Source organism: Heteronotia binoei, chromosome 20 (assembly GCF_032191835.1).
Source record: "Heteronotia binoei isolate CCM8104 ecotype False Entrance Well chromosome 20, APGP_CSIRO_Hbin_v1, whole genome shotgun sequence".
In the NCBI taxonomy this organism is placed as follows: Eukaryota; Metazoa; Chordata; class Lepidosauria; order Squamata; family Gekkonidae; genus Heteronotia; species Heteronotia binoei.
Genome location: NC_083242.1, coordinates 23,666,208 through 23,684,528, shown reverse-complemented (window position 1 = coordinate 23,684,528; position 18,321 = coordinate 23,666,208). Strand labels below are relative to the sequence as shown.

Here is an 18,321-nt window from a genome sequence, read left to right as displayed (position 1 = left end):
TCAGCCTCCTAAAGCAGGATCAGGCTCCTCACACTGGAGAATAGTGCTGCTGTTAGCCTGGTGGATAAGCCATTACTTTCCCATCTAGGGCAATAGAAATCCTAGATTCCATAAGCACCCTTGTTGGTTCATTCTGTTACTTCAGCAGCAAAAGACTGTGCAGCTCATTTTCTAAGAAGTTTTCTAGGTAGTGTTATTTTTAGAATGCTGAGAGGCCTTTGGCTAGAATGCTGTGAAAACCTCTGTTTGGGAGGGGGGCTTTTAAAAATCTTAAATTCTACACAATACTATTTGAATGGTCTAGCATTTATCTCAGCCTTTATTTTTTGCAATTTGCCAAAACATCTGTTCTGGACTCGGCTGCCCAGAAACTACAAATGTTTAGATCCACATGGGATGGGGAGGTATACTTGGCAGTCAGATACGTTATCCTCCATGCCTGGGGAGTCCCCTGGCAATGCAAAACCCTTGACCTTCATTCCAGCTGGCCCTATTTTACTGTCCCACTGACAGGGATTTGATTGCCAGCTTTAGACATGAAGGACTTGCAGATGACACAAAACCCAGAGACTACTCTCCTTGGCGTCACCTTTGAGGGACAATGTAGGAACTAGATCAATTATTTTTGTTGTTGTTGTTTCCCTGACCTGGATATCCCAGACAAGCCCAATCTCATCAGATCTCAGAAACTAAGCAGGGTCAACTTTGGCTGGTAGTTGGATGGGAGACCTCCTCAAAATGACAAACGTCAGGAGGGCAGGGACAGGCTTCATTCAGCCACCTCTCTGAATATCCTCCAGGCTCCGAGCAGGGATCAGTCACCATGACTTCAAGGTGCACACACGCACATACACACAAAATACCATTTTTCCTAACTGTAATACTCCAAGCATTACACTACAACCTTTTATGAACATCCTAGAAAACAAACAATCCAAAATATACTGCAATCCAAATTATATTAGCAGCTATGACAGTGCAACACAACCAGCTAGCCAGCTCCAGGGGAAGCTCTCTGGAGCAGCAAAAGGGTCTATTTAAACATATCCCCAAGTTAGGTTTCCTGATGCAGGGAGTTCCAGAAATAAACAGCCCACCATAACATAGTCTCTGGTAAACTAAACAGAACTCCTTTGCTTTACATGGTAAATTGGCAAGAAACACATAGTAATATCACAGGAGTAGCGCTGATTGAGAGGTCCAAAGGTATATTGGCTATATTGTATTCTTTCCCTTTCCTGGTTATTAATACTTTATTTTTTTTCTCTCTAAGGGCTGCAGCAGCAAGCAATGTAAAAATTGTTCTGCCCAGAGAGCCTGTATGGGCAGAATGAGCCTGGATTTTGTGGGGTCTAACTGGCAGCAGCCCACTTCTTTTCTTTTCCTTTCTTCCTTTCCCTCTCCCTCCTCCCCTCTCTCCCTCCACTACTTTTTTAGACATGCCTTGCATAATATGGCAGGTAGGATCTTAACCCATCCATGATGCATTTGTCTTTGGGATGAGTCTAAGAGAAAAGGTGGCAGCACCTCCACATTAGAAGAGAATGTATGTACACAGTCCATCTACCAACCAGTAAGCTGGTTCACACATGGTATTCTCCTCGACCTGTGAGCAGCCTTGACTAATGCAAAGTATGCAATTCAGTGCAGCAGCACAATGCAAGAACTGCACATTCACCAAAATTGGGCAGTGATCTTCACTGAAGGCAGCACCTGGGGAAACTGCTGCTGGGACCTCAGCACCTGCTACTGACTACTCACACACACGGTTCACACTTTCACTAAGACAAGGAAGGAAGGAAAGAAGGAAGGAAGGAAGTCATGCTCCACCCAGGGAGGGCTAAGGGCTCGTAATAGTCATGAACTATACACATGCTCAGAGCAATTGGCACTCAGGGCAGGTGTGCAAAACAGCCCTTGGTTACTGCCTGGGTTTGCATTTCATACTCAAAGGTTTCTCCTTTCTCAATAAAGGGTTTCTGGGAAACCTTCTCTTGTACCAAGAGAGCCAGTGCAACTGCATGTTTACTGTAAGATGCAAGAGCTCCATTGTTCAACCCACCCCTAAACCATGAAGCTCACTAGGTGACCTTTGGGCCAGGTTCTCTCTCTAGCACTAACCTACCTAACAGGGTTGCTGCTCTTCGGGGAAAGTCAAGATTAAAACGTAGATACACGATGTGTCCCTCTTTGCTAGCAGGAGTACTCTCTTTGCTAGTGCTAATTTCTGCATGTACTCAGTTGGCTCAACAAGCAGCCCTATTGCTAAAGCTGCTACAAAATTTATTACGCTGTTCTTAGGCCCTTCTCCAGTTTCTGGAAAAGCATTCTCTGCCTGCCCAGAAACAAAACGCATTTCCAGAAGCAACAGGCTGTAGTGTTCCTGCACAGGACAAACCAACACAACCTATCGCACTCTGGCAGAAAGAACTGTCCCAAAATTCAACTCATGGTGGATTTTTCTTTCCCTTAGGAAAACCCACACCAGCTTATTTAGGGCATGATAATGCTACCGTCACGGAATGATTTAGTGACCCCACAACCTCATGAGTGAGCAAAGTGACAACAGTAGAGAACAACCGCCATTGCCACAGGGAGACCCCGAAGAAAACAGTCAGAACTAACTGTTGCGGCATTGCAAAAATGGAAATATTTTACATGCTTAATTTTAAGAAGAAAGAAATAGCAGGTTTGCCACTAAAGCCAGGAGCACTTATAAGAGCACAGAATTAAAGGGACATCCTTCCTGAATAAAAAAGAAAGTATAATCCAGGCTCCGAGGAGAATGAATTTATATGCCTGTGCCCATGCATGTTCCAGTCCCCAATGGCTGTCTCGTGCCATCTTGGTTTCCTGCTCCTCCATGCAAAGATCCACAGAAGGCACCCAGGGCCTTTAATTGCTCTCATTCAATTGCAATGGTGCCCACACCCCTTTCAGGACTAGAGCATCCATGAAGGGTTTGATCAGTTTCTTTAGTCCCTTGTTGGAACACACATTCCACATGGAAAAAGATAACAGGGGAAAACATACTAGCATAGGTGAGAGAAGAAACTGGGTGGGGGAGGGAAACCAACACTGAAAAATCAAACCATCTACACAAGCATACATGCCACTGTTGCATACTGCATCAGACCCTTTGTCTAGAACGTTGTCTAGTCTGACTGGTAGCAGCTCTCCAAGGTCTCAGGCAGAGAGCATTCATATTACCTGCCGCCTAGTCTTTTATTTGAAGAGATGCTGGGGCAGGAATGGTCAAACTGGCTTAACACAAGAGCCACAGAGAATAACTGTCAGAGCGGCAAGATACGAATGTCAGACGCTTGAGAGCCGCAGATTTTGGAGGAGGGAGATGGAGCAAGAGGGGGCAGGGAGAGGTGGAAAGAAAGCAACTTTAAATACATTCTCCAAGTCACCAGCTGGCTTGGCTTGGTGAAGTGATTTAAAGTGACAAATGCCTTCTCCAAATTGGTCAACAGGGCGGTGGGGGCTTCGAGAGTCACACAGTATATGTGAAACAGCCACATGTGGCTCCTGAGCCACAGTTTGGCCACCCCTGTGCCGGAGATTAAACATGGGATCATCTTTATACAAAGCAGAGGTTCTTCCACTGAGCTACAGGCCCTCCCCATTGCATTGCACACAATTTAGGACGTTAAGTATCTACCAGTGCCATGTTGGCTGCTTTTTAGAAGCAGAGACTGAAGAAAACTGGAAGCCTAGACAGGAAAGTTAATTCAGAAGTTCAGTATCATTTCTTCAAGTTTGATGAGGCTAACAATATTGCCTCTTCTTGAGAAAGTCACTTGGAGATCCATCCACAGGACACAAGGTCATAGGAAGGCCTCACAGCTCACAAAACACAACCTCTGGGAAGGGATATGCTGGATTGTTTAAGAACAATCCTTGCTATTCTGAGAAGATGCTTATTTTTTTTTTTAAAAAACCAACCACACCTTGAAATCAGCTGGCCTGTGCAATTCTCAAGCACAATAAATAACAGCATCACCAACAGATATGGAATATTCATTGTCATAAAATTAAAGACTGTCACAAATATTTCAACAGAGCCTGGTCTGTCTGGCAGACTCCAGAACATGTCCATGCACTGAACTCAGCAACATTAATTAAAAGTCTATTTTTGGGCGATGCACCCTCAGGCGTTGCAGTTTCAGTCCTTAGTTCACATGGGCTCACCCACACACGAAACGGTTCCCACTTCCACTTGCATCACAAAAACAAAACAAAACAACACCAGCACTAAAGATATCTAACATCCCAACAGAATGCCTGGGAATGCTCCTCATTACTGAGTTTACAAAGCAAACAGAAATCCAGTTTCGAATTCATCTGGCTCTGGGGGGTGGGGGGTCAATTCTCTCAAGTAGTGTCTCCCTCCTACAATGTATCTGGCCTTGATATAAGCACATGGCAATAATTAGGTTCTTGTTTCTTCAGTTCCCTATGCCGACACAAGTCTATATTTGTCCTCGGCATTCACTGACCAAGAGAGCTGACACTATTTCCTTCCCAACAGGAAACCAGTTAACACACACATACAAACCCAGTTTCAAGTACAGTACTCAAATACTCTTTTCCAAGTGATACCCTTCCTGCCACCCCTCACCCCCATTAAGGGCACTGCACTGCCACACCTCGACGGCATTCTGAGAACTTAATGAGAGATCTTTCTATGACTTGAATCCTCATGGCCATTTCACTGCTGCTTTTGTTGTCAGCTCAATATTTTCAGCTCTGCTGGCTCCTGCCAACAGCTTGGACAGCACTTTGCTGACAAATCAGGAATCCCCTCCTTACCTGGAGTGACCCCAGCTTGCAAAAAAAGACTGCTCTCTCTCCTGCCACCTCTCTCATCTGCATGAGATAAGTGGAGTTGTGGCTCCTCCTCTTTCTCTCCCCCCCCCCCAAAAAAAATCACATAGCAAACCGAAACACAATCAAGTATTCATATGCTTCACCCATGCTCTCAGCACAAGTCATCCTCCTCTTCATGGCTTATCTGATATCCACTCACTCCAGCCCAGGTGGCCAAAATAACTCTGGTTTTGCTACTTGCCTTTAAAGCTCTGCAGCAGAAACCACAGTGGGACTTCACATTCATCTCTCAAATGTGCACTTTCATGAGGCAACACTTCCATTAACGTCCATTGCTAGAACATTAGATTTCTCAATGCACCCTTGAGTGGTTTGGGGGTTTTTTTCCTCCTGGCACTGCACACTTCCAAGAAGCTCCCACCTGCAAAGCACCTGCAATCTAATGTGGCCTGTGGGGCTCCTCGGGGTATTTTTATCCCATCCTTCCAATAAGGAATTCAAGGCAGCTTACGAGCTTCTACCTTCCTCTATTAAAGTTCATCTCACAAGAACTGTGCAAGGTAGGTTTTGCAAAGAATGACTGGCCCAAGATCACCCACTAACTGACCATGAAACAATAAATATTTCAGCTGTTAAATGATAAAGGATTCCTTTACGGTTTATATTTTGCTATGAACATTTCAATACTTTCCAGTGCTTGGCAAATTGTTAAAGGGTTATCTACCCATTTCTGGATGGGCTGAACATGCAAAAAACGTGTTTTCCATGCTGGCCATACCATACCAGACTGTCCCTGGAGCACCACAACAGGTAATTTATCTTAGTAAAAAAAAAAAAAGCAGCTTGCAATAACATATAAATGGATAGTTTCCAGGTGGTTAATATTTAAAACACTGATTCGATTTTTCCTCCCCAATCATTTCAACAGGCACTTTATTAAAAGAAAGCGACACCCCACGAGACTAAGGGAGAGTGACTGGCCCAAGGTCACCAGGTAAATCCCACCATTTCCCCTTCCCCTTCTTCATCCTCTGCAAGGTAGACTAGGCGGGGAGTGAGCGAGCGAGTGGCCCAAGGTCACCCATGGCAGGTTCGGGATTTGCGGCCAAGCTGACTACCTCTTCCCCGGACCGAAGAGAAAGGGAGGAGGCGGCCTGGGAGCAGGCTCAGCCCCTCCAGATTCACTGCGAAGAGGCTCCATCCCCTCGGGCCCCTCCGGGTTGTGCCCCCCGCAGCCCGCCTCGCTGTCTCCCCCTCTCACCCGCCGACTCGCCGGTGTTGATCCAGTCCGGGTTGGCCAGGCTGGCGATGGCGAAGATGTCCGCGGCCAGGAAGAGGCATCCTGAGATGATGGTCAGTTTGTCCATGTCCTCCGGCCTCGGCCCGGCGGCTGCCCACAGGCGGTGCCCGGGCCGGGGGAAGCACCTCACAGCCGCGGCTCCATCACGGCTCGGCTCCCTTCGCCCGCCCCGCAGCGGCTCCTCGGCGCCCCTCCTCAGGCAGGCAGGCGGCCGCCGCCACTCAGGAGCGGCTCCCCCCGCCCGTCCCGCCCCGACTCGGGACGGCGCCGGAAGCAAAACCCGGGCAGAGGCTGCCGCGACCCGGAAGCGAAGGCTCCAGCTCGTCGCCGCCTCCTCCTCCTCCTCCTCCTCTCCCCGCGCGCCGTGCCGTTCACACTTTGCCCCAGACGGGGCGGGGCTTCTTTAAAAGAAGCCAAGAGTGGACCACCTTGGAGGCGGGGCTTCCTGGAAGAGGAGGCGGGGACAGGGCTTGGTTGGAAGGCGAAGAGGCGGGGCATTCAGAGGAGGCGGGCGTGGCTCTGCCGTTGGAGGCGGGAAGCTGTTACCTTGGCAATAAGGCGCTGAGGGAACGCGCCTCTTTCACGAGGGGAAAGTAAACAAAAAAAGTAATTTTTAAATCGTGAGTGGCTCCTTTTGGATGCAGCCCGGATACGTGTTCACTACCTCGGTGTGATAATAAACATCCTCAGAGGAACAGAAATACAGGCTGTCCAAGTAATCACTGACGCCCCGTCCTGGCTGCACCGCAAACACCAATCTAAATCGGTAGCCGAAGGAAGCAGCGGCGGCGGGAGGCTGACAAATCCAGCAAGTCGAGCAAAGTCGAAACCCACAGAGTTTGTCAGGACTCTAAAAATACATCTGACTCCGGCTACACCCCTTCCTGTCAGCGGGCATCCCGAAACACATACCCTTCACACGCTGGGCCACCGCACACACAACCACTCCTGAAATGCAAGCCTCGACTGTCCTCTGCCACGGGTATTTTTGGAGCACTCTACACCAGGGGTGGCCAACGGTAGCTCTCCAGATGTTTTTTTTGCCTACAACTCCCATCAGCCCCAGCCAGCATGGGCTGATGGGAGTTGTAGGCAAAAAACATCTGGAGAGCTACCGTTGGCCACCCCTGCTCTACACAAATTGCAAGGCACAGATGCTGCCATAGAGGACATCTTTTTTTTTTTAATCCAAAAACTTTTTATTAAGCTTAATAAACATACAAATAAAGCAATCAATGACTGTATCTGCAATCATTCTTTGTGTATAAGCATAGCATACCAGCAGAAAATATATATATATATACACAAAATACAGACAAACCAACAAAAACACAATATATATACATATATATACATACACACACACACACACACACATATATATTCACACACACATACATAATTGGCAGCTGAATTAAAAAAATAAGTACTCTGTCCATATATTAATTACATCAAATTGATAATGTCATAATATCTACCAGGTATACATGTACGCATTTGATCTACAGGACCAAAAGAAAATTTAAGAAATGGAAGCCACTTGTACATCAGAGATTCGTTACCCTCTGAATTGTTTATATTGCATAAACTATCTGCTATCTTGGAGGACATCTGTTTACAAAAGCAGTTGTAATAAGGCATGGGAAGTGTCAAACAGCAGGCGTGAGGACTGCCCAAAACCTTTGACTGAAGACCTCTCAGTCAGAACTCCAGCTGGCTCAAATTGCTGGGGTAAACAGGGCTAACAAAGATATAACACAATGAAAGTTTTCTGCTAGAGTTATATGCTTACTCGGGAGCAGGCCTCACAGAACACAGAGGGGCCAAGTTGTGTGATGCTTGGAGGACATCCACCCATGGATTTCCTTCAGGCTTTTCTTTTCTCCCCAACACCAACCCGCATTCTTAGCTAACTAGCAGGAGGGAAGAAATCTGGATCAAGGCCACAACATGGAGGAATTAAACAAATAGGACTATATAAACACTCTTCCTCACAAAAGGCAGACCTACAACATTTGCAGATAGGACCACCAGAGCCAGCTTGCAATAAAGGGGAAGGGAGGACCTCATAGCTGGGGGACCAGGGCATCCCCTTTTCTAAAACACACTGGTGTGTTTACACACCGACCCACCAGCATTAGGGCACCTTGTGCTAAAAGATATGTACCTGAAAGAACGGAGGATAAATTTCACACCTATGGAGCGAGATGGCCTGTCAGGGGAGGTTCCGATCTTTTCCCATAATTGGAGATTCCAAGAAGCCTGGAACTTTGTGGCACTAGGGTTCTAAACTGTTACTGCCCCCTTGTTCTCCCTTCATAGGACAGCGCAAGTGGGTGACCCCTCTTTTGAAATACATGCCAGAACTGTTTCCTCATCCCAGTTTGTTTTCACAGAACATCTCTTGAGGTTTGGTGTCCATGGATAATATAAACTCAACTTTCAGAAGGAGACCATCAATCAGGCCACCAATAAGAAGACCACCGGTAAAGAGACCATCAGTCTACAGGCGACCATCAGTGAGAAGGCTATCAGACTACAAGCGACCATCAGTGAGAGCACCATTAGACCACAGGCCACCATCAGCAAGAGCACCACCAGCCCACAGGCGACGGCCAGTGAAAAGCCTATCAGACAGGCAACCATCTCACAGATCCTCAGGTAGTTACAAAACCAGAATTAGTTTAAATTCCCTCTCAAGGTAAGGAGTAAAGGAATTAGCTCTCACACTATGTTCCCTCTAATTCCCTACGCCCCACTGAGTGAAGCCGTTCACATCCTGAGCAATACAGCTGTAATCTTAAAATGGGCAACAGGCAGTGCAAGAACCTTAACAGCTCCAGACAGCTGAGCAGGGCTTCTTGCGCTAATGAGTGGTTGCTCTTGCACACAGTTTAGAAGGAACACTGCTCTCACCCCCACATTCTCTTTCTGTACTCCATTAATTCCACTGGTTATTCTGTTAAGACCTGTGCAGAAGTTGCAAAAAGCCTGAGTTTCTGAAAGATACCATCATGGCAATGTTACCAGCTCTCTACTGGTCTTCTCTTCTTTCAAATTATGAAAAGCACCAGTCTGTTCTTGATAGCTGGTGGGGGGACTTTGGCTGGAATCTACAGTATTGAGGATCTAGTTCTGGGAACCCCAAAAGACTTATGCTTATGCTTTTCAGCTTAACTGCTTTCCCACAAACTACTTGGGGAAACTAAAGGGGTTTACAAAAGCAGTTGTAATAAGGCATGGGAAGTGTCAAACAGCAGGAGTGAGGAGTGCCCAAAACCTTTGACTGAAGACCTCTCCGTCAGAACTCCAGCTGGCTCAAAGTGCTGGGGTAAACAGGGCTAACAAAGATACAACACAGTGAAGGTTTTCTGCTGCTAGAGTTATATGGGTTACCAATCTGTTTTCAGGGTACAAGTAAAAAGTGTTAACTTACATCCAGAGGCAGCTGTGGCACCTTGTGAAACAACAATGCCTCCTGGGTTGCAGTGCCTGCGATCAACTGACTAGTGTCTATAAAGCCTGGGCTTGCGAGATGGTCAGCCTAATATGATGTAGTCCAGACTTTAAACTGTTCTGTTGGTCAGCCCAATCCAACTGCCTGGAATTTACATTGCCCCTGCTTACATTGCGCTTCTAGTTATTGGCTCCTTCCACATCTCACCTCCTCTTCATCTGGACTTTTGGCTTGCATGTGATCTTTACGTTGCTGGCTCTACACTGAGAGCTACACCAAACTCCAAAATTTATTTGGAAAAGTGGGATAAAACTAATGAATGAAAGCAATTCTTTGTGGTTGTAATTTTTAAAAACATCCTGAAAAACGAGAGACTGGCACTTTGTTTATAATTGTAACCCAAATGCAGGATTTTTGGGAAGCGGACTGTCTCCTCTGTGACGTTGGGACCAAGGGAACCGTAAGCTTAGATAGCTGGCCAAGATCAGCTTTGTGACGTGTTTTAAATTCTTCTCCTCTAGCCTCTTCCTCTTCAGAAACCAGTTCCTCAACTTACACTTCCGAGTACTACGGCTCAGATGAAGGTAAGAATAGAACCAACCACAACTAGAAGTGTTCCTCCATTTTTGTGGGTTACTCAGGGAGCACAGTCCTTCTTGTTGTCCGGCCTGGGAAGGACAGCTACCACAATCCCTGTGTAACTTCAGCTGGTTCAAGGTACCCATCCAAAGCCAGGAACTTCCAGATGCCCACAGTAGGAAACAGACCAGCTTTTGACATACATTTATTGCAGGATTCCCCAGTATAGTGCCCATGGATGCGAATGTACCCACCAAGCTTTTCAAGAATGTGGGAGGGGGCCATTAAAGGCTTCTTATTGACTGCCCCCATTCAAATAAAAGGTTTTCCATTGCAATAGCAGCCACAGCCATGGGAAGTTCAAATTGACTAGTAAGCATCTACACTTCCCTTAGCCAGCGTGTGTGCTTCCATTTTGGCTTCAGAGTTTCCTTCTTTTTATTCCCTTTTTCTTTTCTCCCTCCTTCCTCTCAGGCTTTCATTCCTCTATTTTTATTCCTCTGTGATTCTTTTCCAAAGAGAGGAGAAAAATTATTGCATTTGGCTTTGCTTCCTGTGGCAGCCATTTTTGGGGTGGTGTTCACCACCTCCTCCTCTCGAAATTCCAAAAATGCTCACAGACCGAAAAAGGTTAGGGATTCCCAATTTACTGGAATGACAAACCCATCCCTCACCAAAGAATCTGGCAGAGACTGGCTTTTCCTAACACTGGCTGAGGTATCTTCACTGAGGATACCAGGGATCACACCAGGAACCGTGAATGTGGAAAACAGATTCTTGAGCTGTGGAAGTGTGCAATGCTCACTTCTGACCCAAACTGGTATTTGGAGCCCAGGGTGATACTGAACCAAATAGGCAGGGGGACAGAAGGGATGCTATACCAAGTGGCTGACAAACGGATTTTTGTTGGTTGAGACCTCTGCCTTTCTCATTTAGATGAGGAATCTGAACACAATTTGAGCTCGACGATAAAGACCAACATCCAAATGGAAAAGGACGGCCTAGGGTTCCTCATCATTCAGAATGGGCCTTATCTCCAGCTCACAGGCCTGGTGGAGAAAAGCGCAGCAGCCAGAGATGGAAAACTGCAAGCTGGTAAGGAGAAAATGCAAAATCTCAGAAGGATGATTACAAAGGCAGCAAGTTGCAGACATATTATTATACCTGAAAAGCAAGCATGGGGACTGTAGCAGTTAGAATGCCATACTAGGAGTTGTGAGACCTGGGTTCAATTGTCCGTTCTGTCGCTGAAGCTCACTGGGCCAGATGTCCTCTGTCCATCCTTCCTCCAGTTTGGTGTGAGAGCCAGTTTGGTGTAGTGGTTAAGTGTGTGGACTCTTATCTGGGAGAACCGGGTTTGATTCCCCACTCCTCCACTTGCACCTGCTGGAATGGCCTTGGGTCAGCCATGGCTCTCGCAGGAGTTGTCCTTGAAAGGGCAGCTGCTGTGAGAGCCCTCTCCAGCCCCACCCACCTCACAGGGTGTCTGTTGTGGGGGAGGAAGGTAAAGGAGATTGTGAGCCGCTCTGAGACTCTTCGGAGTGGAGGGCGGGATATAAATCCAATATCTTCTTCATCTTCTCCCAGGGTTGTTGCTATGAAGATAAAAATGGAGGGTGTGTGTGGAGAATGATGTATGTTGCAGTTTGCTTTGGGTGGGTTTTCCCAGTAGGACTAAGACTGGGAAGAAAAGTGGACTATACCTAACTAAATAAATGTTTTATTCTAACCTTCCATCATTGAGTTTGGGACAGCAGACCTGGGTTCTTCCTGCTTCCATTTCGCTTTCACAACAACCCTAATTTAATTTAATTTTTAGATTTATATCCCACCCTATCCTGCAAACAGGCTCAGGGCGGCTTACAACAATAAAACAACAGTTCAAATAATATAAAAACAGACATTACCAAACAGGAACAGCACAGTAAATAATCTTACATAGCCAGTAAACAGCATGCGGCTGATGGCTAACAGCATAACATAACACCATAATGGCCCAAGTGAGGTTCATGGTTGAGTGAGCATTTCCCCCACATCCCAGTCTGACACTATAAACCACTACACCACACTGGTTCTCTTGCACTGATATCCAGTCCTTCTCCTATATGTGGGCAGGAGATCTATATCCTCCCCAACAACAACTTTGCAGGGTAGAACAGCAGGCCCAAGGGCATCCAGCGAGCATGACAGCCCAAAGTAGGAATTAGAATTCAGGCCTTCCCAGTAAAACATGCTCATTTCTAAATCACATTGCTGAAGTTAAATAGATTATTGTACTGTGCAACCAATGTGTGTTCAATATGCTGCTTTAGCCAGCAAGGCACTGCTGTTTATCTAACGTGTGAGCTAATTTTCCCATCCCTCTCCCTCTCTCCAACCAAATTTGAAGCTCACTTTTCATCCACAGAATTCAATGCAGCTGTCTTGCCCTCAACACAACCATGCAGAGTCAAATTAACAAGTAGGCACTGGCTTATGGGCCCCCACGCCTTTAGGGGTCCTGGGCTGCCCCCCCCCCATTTCCCTCCTGCTTGCAGCCCTCCCAGCCTGCATATGCAGCCAGCAACTGAGCTGCTCTTTGCCCAACTTGCCTGGTGCTGCAACTGGCATCATTGTCAAGTCTGCCTCTCCCCTGCAGCTTAGTAAAAGGGGCTTTTAAGGTGTCTGCAGGCTGCAGTGGAGGCTGTGGATGGGGGGGTGCTCAGACTCTGAGATAATTTGTGAGGGCCCCCTCCCCAATTTTGATTACTTAGGGGCCTCCACAGGGTTTAATCCAGCACTGCTATCAGGGGGTGGGGTGTAGAATAGTTCTGAGAGAAAGGGACTCCTTTTGAGATCATAAAAGGTCAGCAGTTAATCAGAGAAGCCTTTCCAATGATGTCACTGTAGCTAAAACTGCTGTTTGATATCAGCTTGGTAAAGACACTCTCTCTCTCTCTCTCTCACACACAGTGAAATTGTCAGTTGGACCTAGGCTTCCCAATCCCCAGGTCCCAGAGGGGGATCCCCGGTTTTTCAGGCTTCCCCCCTCCCCCAGCCAGCTGGCCAGCGGGGGAAGCCCCCGCTCCCAGAGCCATCATGCACCTCCATGAACGATTCCCATAGGGAATTGATCTGCGGGTATCGGGCTCTGGGGGGGCTGTTTTTTGAGACAGAGGCACCAAATTTTCAGTATAGCATCTAGTGTCTCTCCCCAAAATGCCTCCCAAGTTTCAAAAAGATTGGACCAGTGGGTCCAATTCTATGAGCCCCAAAAGAAGGGGCCCCTATCCTTCATTATTCCTATGGAAGGAAGGCATTTAAAAGGTGTTCAGTCCCTTGAAATGTGATGGCCAGAACTCCCTTGGAGTTCAATTGTGCTTGTCACAACCTTGCTCCTGGCTCCACCCCCAAAGTCCCCAGATATTTCTTGAATTGGACTTGGCAACCCTAGTTGGACCAGATTCCCAAAGGTGGAAATATTCAAAGATTGGTTTTATATAACAAGTATTTAATTCACTCCAATAAATTAATTTGGCTATCTTGCTGATTTTTGTGATTCATTATGCCTTTTACAGTGTGAGTTTGATATGACTGTGCTAATTATGGTCATACGCCACTGGTGAAGGCTTTGTGCCAAAAAGCATTTGGCATTCAGCTTTATTGTATTTGGCAGTGTGCGCTGTTTTATTATCTGCTATTTTTGATTTGTTGATATATTAATTACTGCTGTTATGGTTTGTGCACGAATTGAAATTGTTTGATTATACATTAAACAGAGCATCATATTGTTTCCCCTCCCCCATTTCTTTGTGCTCTCAACCTTTTTAGTTTTAGCTTACTTTTTTTTAGTTGGGTCTTTCCTTTCGTGGTGCCAAAACTGCCATAAGACTTCTGTAAGGCACAGCTAACACCCTCTCCCCACTTCTTTATGCTCAGTAAGGGTTAATAGAACATGCTTTCTTACAAAAAAGCAGTGGTGGCCTTTAGGCCTGTCTTTTATCTCTATGCAAGGTCAGCGGAATTCAAAGGGAAAATGAGGATTCAGGTGGGAGGTTTTCATATTAACAGAAATGCTGCGTGCTAATTAAAGGAACATCCTGACAGGCTGTCGTGTGGGGTGAGAGGGTCTTTAGCCCTTATAGCTTTAAGAAGCCATTAGGCAGTGGAACCACTTTTGAGTTAGACCTTTGCCTGTAAAAATGCCAGAGCAATGTGTGGAGATGGTAAATAGGGAATGGTATTTTGTCTAGGTATAAGAGTTAGGCATTACCAAACTAAAGAGAACTTTAAAATATTAGTCTGTAGGAGTTTTTTTGTGCAAAGAGCTTGGCAACTGTATACTAACTGAATTTTGATGTTATTTAATTTTAACAAACATTAGTTGTATCTTTACAGCTTGTGTTTTGTGTGCCTAACAGCTGCTCATTACCTGAGATGAATCAGCCTCAGAGAGGCACGTTTGTGTAAATTTTAGGGAGCTCTCATGCCTGTGGTTCAGGATTAAGAAGTCTCCCTGTGGGACTGGCCCTGCGACAGGGCATGGCAAGTCCTTACAACCTCTTACTTGCTTTTCCTTACAGGAGATGTGCTTCTTAAAATCGGACATGCAAACGTCTTAGGATGGACGCTACGTGAACTCCGGCAACTTCTGCAAGGCACTCCCATTGGGACCGTTCTGCAAATCCAGGTCTATAGGGATTTCCTTGCATTGCCCAGCAGGTGGGCATGTGTGATGGACCGCATACCGGAAAAGAACGGGGCTGAGTAAGGAACACTGAGCGCTTTACATTGCACTGACATTATCTTGTCGCAGTCTTTTCAGCAGCCATGGAAAGGCGTCCTATTTTATTATTGGCCGGGAAGGAGGGGTGGCAAAACAATTTGTCCCTGGTCACTTAGTGAATTTTTCAGTCACACATTTTAAGAGCCAGTTTGGTGTAGTGGATGAGTGCATGGACTCTTACCTGGGAGAACTGGGTTTGATTCCCCACTCCTCCACATGCAACTGTTTGTGACCTTGAGTCAGCCACAAGTTCACTCAGAGCTGTTCTGCTCAAAAGCTGTTTCTGTCAGAGCTCTCCCAGCCCCACCTACCTTGTGGGGGAGGAAGGGAAGGAGGTCGGACTCTGAGACTCCTTTGGGTAGTGAAGGGCAGGGTATAAATCCAATCTCTTCTTGTGGTTCTTAAAAGCACTGCAGTGACCTCTGTTCAGTTTTGAAGACGTTTCCATGAACCATGGGTGGAAACCTGAGGATCTGTTCCACTAGCAGAGGCACTTTCCTCTGCTGGAAGAGCCTACACTTGACATGAGATGTCTTCTAAGTGTCTTGTGTTAGGGGAAAGCTTCCAGAAGGAAAAAAAAAAACATGCACTGGCAGAACAGATTAAGTGGATTCTATCAAAATCCACTTAACCATTATTTCTAAACCTTGAACTAGCAGTCAAATTGTTGCACTCATTAAACTTCAGTCTCCATAGTTCCCCCTTCAAGACAACATGCCCCATTTCATCATTCCTACTCTGACACATTAAAAATCAAGATAGGCAGTCATGTTAATCTGTCTGTAAGCAGTAGAAAAGAGCGAAAGTTGCATCTTAAAGACTAACAAAATTTGTGACAGACTATAAGGTTTCATCTTTGTCTTTAAGGTGCTACTGGACTCTTGCTCTTTTCTACATTAAGACTCATGCTCTGTGGCGCAGTGTTAAATCTGCTGTACTGCAGTCCTAAGCTCTGCTCACGACCTGATCCCCGGCAGAAGCCGGGTTCTCAGGTAGCCATCTCGAGTTTGACTCAGCCTTCCATCCTTCCGAGGTCGGTAAAATGAGTACCCAGCTTGCTGGGAGGGAAAGTGTAGATGACTGGGGAAGGCAATGGCAAACCACCCCGTCAAAAGTCTGTCATGAAAACGTTGTGAAAGCAACGTCACTCCAGAGTCGGAAACGACTGGTGCTTGCACAGGGGACCTTTCCTTCCCATCAGGAATTATAGGTGATGTGGGGACTGCTGTCTTTTCTGGCTGTAGCCTTTTCTGTTGTGCCCAGGATTTCAATATAAGCCTGTTCTTATTGTAAAACAGTCATAAAGGTGGTTAGTTTCAGAAGGAAGAATAAATGCTAGGGATGGATTTGTCTGCAGGCAGAACACATTAAGTTCTAACCTTTCTAACCACTTTCTGAAATGTGTGGCCTTGTATGTTTTAGCGCATTTAGCGGTGCTGGTGAAGAAAGCTGGACAAGCAGCGAGGGCACAGATGAATATGAAAATTACATAGAAGAAACAGACAGCGAAGGAGATCATCGAACTGTCACTGACCATCATTCTGCTCACGAAGATGACACTGCCCCCATCTATGTTCGTGACAGAACAGTGCACTATGAAGATGTGTACAAGGAACCTGGAGGCACCAAAGCTGTGCAAGCATTTTCTTTTGTGCCTCCCTCCCAACTTCAATGGATCTCCAGAGACTGGCACTTCTTTGAAAGGAAAAGACACACATTTACTGTGGGTTCAGACATCGGCTGTGACATCATGATCCATAAAGATTACAGGGAAGAAACAGATATCGAAAGTGATCGTCAAGCCCTCAGTGACAGTTGTGCTGATGGCTGGAATGAAGAAAGCAACACAGACATTTCAGCTCTGTATGTAACATGGTCTTCACCATATTGGACTATGCCAAAAGCAAACATTGCCTCATCATCATCTTCCTCTTCCTTGTCAGATGTATTTTGGCTCACAGACTCTGCTGAGGAGGTGGAGTAGTCGTGCAGGCAGCTTCTGCCTCCAGAAACCAGGTTTCTGGAATGGCACTCACTTTGGCTAGATTTTCACTCTGACGTCCCTAAATTGAATTATACTTACCTGTGCTTGGTAATCAGAAAACTCAAGAAGGGAGGCTGCTCCACTCCCTGAAACAATGTCTCGTGGGAAGGAAACTAAACTCAGGGACTCTCCACACATATTTATGGAAGCCTAGAAACCAAACTCCATCCTCTTTATGCTGTCAGAGGTAAATTATGACTTTTTCTTCAACCAATGTACACTAACTTTGCCACATCAGACTAGTTATCGGAAGGGTCTCCTGCAATGAGCACCACCTGGCTCTCACAGCAGCTAAGGGAAAAGGATTAATGGAGACACAACTGGCTTGCCAGGGAGAAATCAGATCCCTAGATTTCACTGAAGCCTTTGGAGTCCTTAACAAAAATCTTCCCAGTCCTTACTCAAGGCTGTGACTTTCCCAAGTCCACTCAGTGAATCCATGATGGGAGTGAAGTTTAGCTCAGGAGAAGAGGTATTATGGCTCAGACACTGAGTGTGTGTGCTGGTCATGCAGAAGGTCCCAGGCTCAATCCTGGACATCTCAGCTACAGGATTTCAGGTAGCCTACAGAGAAAGACCATGCTCCATAGGGATGGACACAGACCCAAATCTGAGCCAAAGTCTGGATCAAACTTTGGCTGGTTCATGAACCCCAAACTGAAGTCCAGGGAAGGAACCTTCGCCAAATACTCATCAAGCTTCTGCATGGTTTGGGTGTTCCTCTCCTTGACACATATCCATCACCTGATGTGCTTGCATCAGTTATGGGTAATGCAGGTGCATTGGAGGCAGTGCCCAATGCCACCCTGAAATGGTATGCATGCCTCACTGGGGGACCCTGAACTGTTTCAATCTGCTTGGGGGTTCAACTTGGGGCCACCTGGTTCATGAGCCTTGAACCAAACCAGACTTTCCCAGTCTGTGCCAATCCCTAATACTCCACCCAAGACCCCACATGAAATACCTTTGTATATGCGTGTCTTCCCTGATGAACACATGAAGCCGCCTTATATTGAATCAGACCATTACCATTGGCCCAATAAGGTCAAAACTATCGACTCAGACTGACAGCTGCTCTCTGAAGTCCTCAGTAGAGGTCACCTACCACCTGACCCTTTTATAGCTGGAGATGCCAAGGGATTGAACCTGGGATCTTCGGCATGCCAAGCATGCCGTAGCCCGTCCCCTGCTTTCTATTGGTGAGTGAAAATGTCCCCATCTCTGAATACAGCAATCCTCACCTGAGCTCTTTATATCTATTTTTTCTTTTTCATATAAACATTCTGAGATCCAGGCTTTTCCCCTGCGAGCAAAAGCATTTAATTTATGAAATAATGTTT

The 18,321-nt window shown here is 46.2% G+C and overlaps 2 protein-coding genes across 2 annotated transcripts in view; one reads left to right on the top strand and one right to left on the bottom strand.

The window, feature by feature from the left end:
- MOSMO (modulator of smoothened) overlaps positions 1–6,331 on the bottom strand; it is a 62,691-nt gene extending 56,360 nt beyond the window's left edge. The window contains exon 1 of the mRNA XM_060261046.1: positions 6,098–6,331. Coding sequence (XP_060117029.1) covers positions 6,098–6,203 — 106 coding nt within the window. The 5' untranslated portion in view covers positions 6,204–6,331. The remainder of the gene's footprint in view (positions 1–6,097) is intronic.
- An 8,033-nt stretch (positions 6,332–14,364) lies between these two features.
- PDZD9 (PDZ domain containing 9) lies at positions 14,365–17,010 on the top strand. Its single transcript, XM_060261039.1, has 3 exons — positions 14,365–14,377; positions 14,735–14,918; positions 16,360–17,010. The coding sequence occupies exons 1-3, from the start codon at positions 14,365–14,367 to the stop codon at positions 16,919–16,921; spliced, it is 759 nt and encodes a 252-aa protein (XP_060117022.1). The 3' UTR covers positions 16,922–17,010.
- The last annotated feature ends 1,311 nt before the right edge of the window (positions 17,011–18,321 follow it).